Genomic DNA, 9,625 nt, shown 5'->3' with positions numbered 1-9,625 from the left:
ATTCACTTTTCTGTGGCTTTCTGGCTTTCTGGGTTTCTGTCTGTGTGTGTGTGTGTGTGTGTGTGTGTGTTGGCATGGATGCCCAATAAAGTCACACATGAATGAGATGACGCCATATTACAGTGAGCTGTTTTCGTTGGATTCACAATGAAGGAATGTGTACGGCTGTTACAAAAGACGAGTGCGATTCAGATCGTGGCGAGCGACGCGGCTGCAAGTCAGGGGTTTGCAGCTTCTTGCCTCCTTTCATTCAAGACTCACTCGCTTGTGTCTTTTCCTCCCGCTCACTCAGCCTTGTCGCGTGCACGCGCGCGCACACGCACGCACGCACGCACACACACTTACCTTCCTTGTGGTGCATACTTATGTCAGGTGTGCTCTGTTTTTCCAGTCGGGGTAAAGAGGAATCTGGGCCGGGGTCCAAGCTGACTATCAACAGCACATTGCCAGAGCCCAGGACAAGAAGCAACACATCCACTCGCTCTTTACTCCTCCTCCCTCTCCCTTTTCTTCTCCTCCCCCCTTTTTTCCTCCGCTGATCATTGGAGCACTGGCATGCCACAGTTTGGTCTTTCCACTCTCCTGTTAGTGTGTTTTTCTCTCATCCTTTCCCCCCTGTTTTGTCTCTCAATTTCCTCGCTATCTCTTTAACCCCCAATTTCTTTCGCGCCGGATTTCCCACGGTTGTCGTTGACTTTCGTCATTTCTTTTATTTGGAGGAGAGGTTGTGGTTTCTTTCCCCTGCTGAAGGGGGTGTGGAGCCTTGTTTTTTTGTTTTGTGATCCAGTTCCCGTCTAACAAGCTACACAGTGGCCACCACCCTTGAAATTACACTGCTTTTAGCCATTGATTCATTAATTACCATTATATTTTTCGGTGTACCTCTCAGTGGTGTGTGTGTGTGTGTGTGTGTGTGTGTGTGTGTGTGTTTCGTGCCTTACTTCAAAGTTCTGTCCTCATAGAAGACATGAAAGCTCAGACCCGATGACTAACCCAGAGATGTATACAAATTATTCCCCAAGGACCTTTCTAAACCTTAAAAGCGCTGTGTGTGTGTGTGTGTGTGTGTGTGTGTGTGTGTGTGTGTGTGTGTGTGTGTGTGTGTGTGTGTGTGTGTGTGTGTGTGTGTGTGTGCGTGTGTGCGTGCGTGCGCGCGCGTGCGTGTGTGTGTGTGTGTGTGTGCGTGCATGTGTGGGCTTCTCTTCCTTGTGATGTTGCACTGATGTTGCAGTAATAAACAATTTTATGAGTTTCTCATCGACAACCTAGACAACCTTCAGATTCTCTGTTTTGTGGCTGTGGAAGCTTGTGTGCCACCGCCACATGTGTCTGATCTTACACTCAGCTACACTGTACGACACAATGTCTGGCACTGTGCTGCTGTTGGGCCGAGAGAGGGAGAGGGGAGATAAAAAGGAAAAGGAAAGCCCTCCCACACAGGCAGATATGAGACTTAGAAGCTCCATTAGTTCCTCAAAGCCAGCTGCCGGGTTCAGATGGATGTCTGCGCTCTGCTGTTTGATGTCCATTCATCCATAGCCTCACATCTCGGCCTGTGTGTCTCCCAGCTTCGCCCGCCACTGGGCCTCATGGGGCCGTAGGGAGCGCAGCTGCTGTAACTGTAGGCTAAAGACTGTCTGCGACCAGGCCAGTCTCTGCCTCCGCTCATGCAGCGGCAGCACCACCGCCACCGCTGCTGTCACTGGAGATTCCTCCCGTCTCACCTGTTTCTGTTTGTGCCTGTTTATGGGAGGTAGGCAGCAGGATGATAATATGGTGTGCATGAAGCTATACTGCGGGCTTCATGTATGAAGGGGAAAGCTAGAAAAGAACGCACAACGACTATCTGTGGATATTAAGAGTTCTGGGCGACGGACTGATCCTTGTCTTTTTTCATCTCTCCCCACAGCACCAGTTCTTCCTCCTCCATCTCGTCGTCGTCCTCCTCCTCCTCCTCTCCGGGCATCTTTGGGAATGGGCCAGCGCCTTGCCTGGGTGCATCTCTCCACCCGGTGGTGTGGCTGGCGTCGTGCGAGAGTGAGGAGGGCAGCGGTCAGGTCATAGAGCCTGCCCACTCCTCTCTCCGCTTGCTCGCTCCCAAGTGACCTTTGACCCCTTGACCCGGCCGTGACTCGGCCGCGACCTCCGGGCTAGCCATGCCCTTCCGGCTGAAGCTGCGGCGCACGCGGCGCTACAACGTCCTGAGCAAGAACTACTTTGTGACACGGATCCGTCTGCTGGACAACAATGTGATTGAGTGCACTCTGTCAGTGGAGAGTACGGGACAGGAATGTCTAGAGGCGGTGGCCCAGAGGCTGGAGCTTCGGGAGGTGAGTCCATTACGTAACACTTATACGCGCTCATTTTGCACACAATGTCAGCTGACATTTATCTTTTTGGAGATACCGATCTGGAGCCTTATCTCTGACCAAAGTTAAAGAATTTTTTATCTTACTGACATATTAGCTGCTCCCAGGAAATATGAATAGAGAGAGAGAGAGGAAGTGACAGCCAACAAAGGGCCCCCGCTTGGATTCGAACAACTGGTGTTTTTATTTGACCTGTTCATGTTTGTTAGACAAATTGTCAATTACCGTCGGTGCCAGTACGTAACCATTGGTTGGATCAGACATTCATCATCAGACTGTGCATTTGTGTGTGTGATCGCCACGCGTCGCCCCCCTCGCCCCCCTCGCCCCCCTCGCCCTGGACATGTATCTCCCTGCCCTCTTGTGTCTCTCTCCTGCAGGGTCCTTGTCTGTCTCTAACGAAGCGTGTCTCCCTCTGTCCTCTTCTCACCCAAGAAGAAAGAGATACTGCTCATCCCCCCTGTCCCCCCCCTGTCCATTTTCTCTCTCCCTCTCTGTCTTCTCTCACACTCTTCATTTGTTTTCCATCTTTCTTTCTTCAACCTTTCATTGACGTTAAACCTCTTTTACACTGTACTCACACTTGGGAGCAGAATACATATATATATATATATATATATATATATATATACATATATATATATATATATATATATATATATATATATATATATATATATATATATATATATATATACCTTTCTATTGGGTTTAATATTTGTCTGTGGAGTTGTTTTGTGTTTGAGAAGCGGTTCGTTCGCAGATCAGAGGAAGTATGAGTGTGTGTGTGTTTGCTGGAAGGCTGATTGACTTTGATGAATACGTGTGTTCAAGTGTGTGTCTGCGCCCGCCGGGCTGCTCACAAAGTGAGAGGGAGGGGCTGCGTAGTTGTGCCCACTCGCATAGTGTTGCGGTATTCGCCAGGTGTCAGCGATGTTGTAAATAAGGTGGCGTGACGCCCCGGCTTCAGCCGCTGTCTGCACCAGGCACGCACGCTAGCTGAAGACACTTGGTGTGTGTGTGTGTGTGTGTGTTGCTGTCATCTTTATTACTGTACCAGAGTGTGTGTCTGTGTCTATTTGCCGCTTGCATTTTTCCGACAGAAGAGAGTACAGTACAGCTTTATTACAGTAAAGTCAAACCACACGGGCAAAACAGGTGTGCTTACTGACTACACACACACACACACACACACATAAAAACTACTACTACCAACACCACCACTTACACGAAGTTCACAAATGGCAGTAGCATCACGTTTCATAATCACAAATTGCAGGGACATTAAGATGCATCCTACAGGGCTCGTTCTGGCGTATTTTTTGATTCGATTGAAATATATCAAAATGAATGTGACAGGAAATTATCTCGGGCTGCAAATCACAGCACGTTGACACCTGGCCCAGTATTTCGTATTTGCATGCTTCTGCAGGCTGCGAGAACATTGGCTGATCAGAAACAATTAATCCGAATTCTGTGTCGAGGTTGGGGGGTAGTCGCTGATACGTGCAGACGACTTCGCTGGTTACTGCACTTCCGAGCTCCTCCGCCGGGCCACCCACTCTTGTTTGGACCGTGACTGTAAATCAGTTCAGCATGTTTCACATGAATCATTTCCTGTCAAGGTCGCAAATTTGAATAGCGTGATCCTTTGACTTCTTCTTCTCCGTGTTGTTTTTGCTGTTCGTTCAGCTGATGTGTGCACTTTCAATTAGCGTATCTATCCCTGGATGAAATGACAGACATGAGACTTGGCGTTCGTTTTGATATAGTGAGATAAGATCGTTGCCTGTTTCTTCCCTCCAGGGGTAAACTTACTGGTCTAATATTTCTGTTTTAATAGAGTTACGAGGCTGACGTCAAAGGTTTGATCAGCTGCTATGAATCCCCTCTCTGTTCGCCGTGAATTTCTCAACTCGTCCCCCCTGAGCCCTACAAATCCCTATTTCCCATCCAAAAGCTTTGTCTCTTTGATTCTCTGCCTTTTTCTTTTGTCTACCGCCTGCAAGTTCCCCCTGCCTGTTTGTGTCCCAATCTACCGAGCTTCCATGAGTTGTCGTGTGTTTGCTTCATCGCCATCCTTTGACCTCGTGCACTACAGTGACCCTCCCTCTGTCTCTTCCGCCGCCTCCAGACCCATTTCTTCGGGCTGTGGTTCCAGGGAAAGACGCAGGCCCCGGCCCAGCGCTGGGTGGAGCTCGAGAAACCCCTCAAGAAGCAGCTGGACAAGTTTGGCAATGAGCCGCTGCTCTTCTTTGGCGTCATGTTCTACGTGCCCAATGTTTCCCGGCTGGAGCAAGAGGCCACAAGGTAAAGAAATCTCCAGACAGCACTCGAAAAAAAAAAACCAAGCAGCACCGAAGGGCGCCTCGCACCTTGTGGTGCTCACCTGTGCGGCGGTGCAGATCCCGTGCCGGACTATTGTGTTTGCGAGGATGGATTATGCTCCCTAATCCCGACCGTGTCTCCCAGATTTCATGCATCTAGGGCAGAGATCAGATTTTTTTTAACTGCTAGGGCGGCAAAACCCATAAAATATATAGTTTTTCATCAAAACCGAACTTGTGTCGAAAGTTTTTTGAGTTGCATGTTTAGGTCCTCAAAAATGCATAGACTGTTTTTAAGAATGGATGTATTCAACGGGTCCAGAAAGTGAAGCCAATGCGGAAGTGCCTAAAGCCTGTATTCTCTCGGATGGCCAGCAGAGGGCGACTCCACTGGTTGCAAAAAGTCCGTTTCTATAGAAGTCTATGAGAAAATGACTCCACTTCTCACTTGATTTATAATGCACGTGAACTTTTTCCTGAAGAGTCAATGCCCTCAATCTCTAGTTTCAAGTCTTCTTCAAGAGAGCTTGATGCTCATTTTGTAAATTATGGTCTCATTTAGTCGCAAAATAGACAGTAAAGCAAAGTACCTTTGGGGCATGGAAAGCGAGTGATTGACAGCTAGTATCATCCAATGGGTGCAGGTCGCAGGTGTCGGTGGACGTGATCTCAGTCAGGCCCAACCCCCGCATCCTAAAAAAGATAGCACTGGCCAAAATGACTATTACTGTGCTACAGCCGATGACATTTAACATCAATGCTTTCTCATTTTATTTGGTGTAATGTGTCAGATTCCTCCACATTGCTGATCATTGCTTGTACATCCATGTGACTCACACCACAGGTACTTAATGTCATGTGTGCTTCTCTATACATGCTCTGAAAAAGGGCCAGGCACAGTGAGTCTGTAAAAGTAGCTGCTCTCTCTGTGCGAGTAAAGACGTTGCCAGATTGAAAATGTGGAATTGTTTTTAGTGCACTCTCTTCCATATTTCATGTAGCCTCAGCCAATATGTCAAAACTTCAGAGGGAAAAAGGTATTTTATTTACATCGATTGCCTTATTCCTGTACGTAAGAGAAAAAAAAAGTCTTTACTGCCCACAGAGGTGGACATTTTCCTTTGGCTCCATAAACACACTCGTACGCCTTCTGTGGTCGAGGGATGAAGTCATACCTGGGGTGTCTGTGAGGAATAGTGCGAGAGCAAACAAACATATCATGTCAGTGCCAGATTGTTTGCTTGGGACCAGTGTTACCGCGTAGCGACACTGACTGATGCCACATTATCGAAAGATCGATGGGCATCCAGCACTCGTCTAGAAAAACAAATAAGCGCATCCCTGAAATATTGAAGTATTTATTTTTTACTGGTTTTTTTTCACTGTTGTTTGACGATTGTTTTGACAAGTGGTATTTGAATGTTCCCAGACCGGTACATTTACAACATCACCAGCAGCCATTCTGTATTAGTACACGGGGAGTGTCCGCAACACGTGTGTGTGTGTGTGTGTGTGTGTGTGTGTGTGTGTCTGTGTGTGATTTAGCAGGTTGGGCTAGCTGGGAAAAGGGCATCCTGGGGTCAGTGTGTAGTGGACAGTGTGCCATCTCAGATTCCTTTTCATCCTGACCTCGCACTGAGCTAGTGAATTTGCGACTTCTGCCTCGCTGGATGTGGGAAAGGTTGACTGCAGGTCACAGCCGACGTGTGTGTAGGAGTGTGTCATCGATGCCGTTGAATTTCTTAAGTATTTTTGAGAGGCAGGACCAGATACGTTTGGATTTTATCTTTTTTTTGCCAACATCGTGTCATCATGTATCAGTGATCAACCTAATACGCTTACTGTGTGTGTGTGTGTGTGTGTGTGTGTGTGTGTGTGTGTGTGTGTGTGTGTGTGTGTGTGTGTGTGTGTGTGTGTGTGTGTGTGTGTGTGTGTGTGTGTGTGTGTGTGTGATAGAGAGAGGGACTAGATGTGTGTGTGTGTCTACAGGTTCCTTATACAGAGGCCAGGATCTGCTCTGGTAAAGGGATGGTATTTCAGGAATCCCCTGCGGGCTTTTATGGTGTGTGTGTGTGTGTGCATAGGGTTATGGGGTTGAAGGGGTTATGATGGGGCCTTAGGGGCAATTTAGGGAACAATGGTCGCCTCATTTTCTCAAGCCCCCTCTCTCTCTCATACAATCCGTGTACATAGTGTCTCCCCTGCTCTTTTTTTTATCAAGGGCAGATCTCTTCATCCCTGTAGTCTCACAGTTTACTCTCCTTTTTTTTCTCCCCATCCCCTCATCCTCATTTCTTTCCCTCTCCCTCTTTCTTTTCTTATGTTAGTCAGGAATGTTGGCACAGCCGTCCAGCGTAGGAGGCAGACCACACATTCCTCACAGCAAAAGTGCTGGGGGTAAAAGAGGGTGGGGGATGTCTAGTTTACAAAACACACACACACACACACACACACACACAGACACACACACACACACACACACCTCACACACACCTCGCACACTCCCCCAAGAATCCTCTCCGAAGCCAGCTGCAGCCCTGTCAGAAGAGTTAGTCACAATACACCACATTGTGAGGAACATACATGCTCCCTGGGGCAAGCTTTTCTAAAAGACCCTTCCCCTTTTTATCTCTCCGCATCAAGTTGAAAACAATTTTCACAACTTTTTGGGGGGTCGCAGTTCAAGACGTATTGTATCGCCCGTGACCCCTGTTGAAGGGGTTTTAGTGCGTCCACATTTCTTTAAAAGCCTTTTTTTTGCTCTTGTGCTGTCTATACTTTCCTTTGAGGAGTCAATCTATGATTATGGCAAAGACCGCCGACTGCCCCCCCTTTTTTAAATGTATTGACTCGAGTTTGATTACGGTTAGATCCGGTGAAGCGGATCTTCTTCATTGTTTTTTCTACACACCTGGACTTGGTGGAGGGGGGAGGGCAAGGTTCGGAGAAAGAATGAAAGAATGGGGATAGATTGTCATTTACGTGGTCTGAGGTCGCCGCCCGTATGTGCATTTGCTGGAACGTTGTTGTTGTTGTTGTTTGTAAAAGCCGAGTTGGAGCGAATGGATTTGGTTTATGGGAGAATTGTGCTTTAATTTTTACTAAAAACATAAAGTAACATTTACAAGTAGAATATTACCTCCTACCTTCAAAATGAATGTAATTAAATACGTTAGAGTTACCAACCGAGACGTTAGTTATTGTTTAAATGCATTATTGCTTTATTCTTCTATTTTTTAAATACAACTAAATCTGGGTTATTTATCAAATTGGATATATGGCTACTGCATAAGATTTATACAACTTCCACTTATTCTATTTAATCTAACAAAATGTTTAATCGGAAAAGAAAAAACACATCAAAGACTAAGACGTTCTGTTATGCATTAACAGATTAGATGGTTTTAGAAACAAATATATTCAAACTTCATCGCCAGAAACCAGAAAGACAATTAAGTCTGTCTGTGAGTTAATGAGATTTCCCGGGAACGTAATGTGAGATTTACAATGTGGTCATGTCTTTGAAGTTCAGAGTTTGACTGATGTGTAACCTGATCCTGGATCTCGCTCTCTCCTCTTCCCGTCCATCCATTCATCTGTTTCTCCTTCCCTCTCTTCCTCCCTACGTGCAGCTGTGTAAATCACCCAGAGCAGGAGGTTCAAATCTGTGTGTGACTGTCTGCGCGCTCACCGGCTACGCATTCACGCCAATAATCCAACTATCATGCAAATTAAGGTAGTAATGCAAGAAAGATGGAGCCCATGTAAACAGCGTACTCAAGTTATGTTGCTGCAGTTGTGCTCATTGTCCTTGTGGTCATAACCTCAGTAAAATTAACTATGTAGATTTTTTAATTTTTCCACATTTACTAAATTGTGAACCCAGTATTTGAAGAGAAACATATTTCACATTTTCCTCTATTTTCTATTTGCTTATTATACAATTTTCATATTCCCCATGTATCCACTGTAGGGCTACAAATATGATTACTTTGGTTTATGAACTGTCAGAAAATAGTGAGGATGGCGGTCATGACATCACCTTGGTCATCACAAAGCATCATCTTCACTTTTCTGTGTGTGTGCGTGTTGGTCATCTGCACAGCTTCTTGTAATAATCCCAGAATGCCTACTATATCTTCTGTTCTGTATTTTTCTTTCTTTCTGGAAATCACCTCTTTGGATTTTACGAGTTTTACTCCACAAGCATCTGGCAGGAGGAGAGGTGTGTCATGTGCATGTGTGGCAAAAAAACCCTCTGTTCCGTCTTCCCCAATGATGTGAAGGGTGGAGCAAAGTGGCACAGAGAGAGAAAGTGAGCAACCTAGACAGAGAGCTGTTGACCAGAGCGAGGCCAGCTGGCCCCAGCCGCCCCCAAGGCTAACGGCACCAACAGCCTTGAAATCCGGGCTTTGTTCGGCTAGTTATCACACACGCGCACGCACGCACACACACACACACACACACACACACACACACACACACACACACACACACACACACACACACACACACACACACACACACACACACACACACACACACACACACACAGCTGTACTCTGCTGTGCCCCTTGCTGATTCAACACATTTCAAAGTCCTCCTGCCTCCCACACAAGCCGTCTGGACACATCCCGGGGCAGTTGGGGTCATACCACTGGCAGAGATGGTGGGTGCTGGGGCGGGGGGGGGGAGCGGGGTTGGGGGTCAGGCATATGTACACACATACACGCATTCATGCATGCATGCACATATGCTCGCAGGGTTGCTGTCCAGGCCACTTGGACATCTGGCAGCATGTCTTGAGCGGGACTTGAGCGTGCGTGGGCATATAAAGGGCTCTTTGTGCCGGTGCGGCTGCCTGGAGTGACCGCAGAGCTCTCTGCCATGGTGGAAGTCACGAGTAACTCCGAGTAAGGAACGCTGCAC

At 47.0% G+C, this 9,625-nt stretch overlaps 1 protein-coding gene across 1 annotated transcript in view; it reads left to right on the top strand.

Annotated features, from left to right (window-relative positions):
• The window catches only part of LOC118290335 (tyrosine-protein phosphatase non-receptor type 14-like), a 34,825-nt gene that overhangs the window by 7,133 nt on the left and 18,067 nt on the right, over positions 1-9,625 (top strand). Inside the window, exons 2-3 of the mRNA XM_035617930.2 lie at positions 1,910-2,330; positions 4,504-4,679. Of these exons, the coding sequence (XP_035473823.1) occupies positions 2,157-2,330; positions 4,504-4,679 (350 nt within the window). The 5' untranslated portion in view covers positions 1,910-2,156. The remainder of the gene's footprint in view (positions 1-1,909; positions 2,331-4,503; positions 4,680-9,625) is intronic.

Source organism: Scophthalmus maximus, chromosome 18 (assembly GCF_022379125.1).
Source record: "Scophthalmus maximus strain ysfricsl-2021 chromosome 18, ASM2237912v1, whole genome shotgun sequence".
Classification (NCBI taxonomy): Eukaryota; Metazoa; Chordata; class Actinopteri; order Pleuronectiformes; family Scophthalmidae; genus Scophthalmus; species Scophthalmus maximus.
The sequence above is the reverse complement of the archived record's forward strand: the minus strand, read 5'-3'. Positions and strand labels throughout refer to the sequence as shown.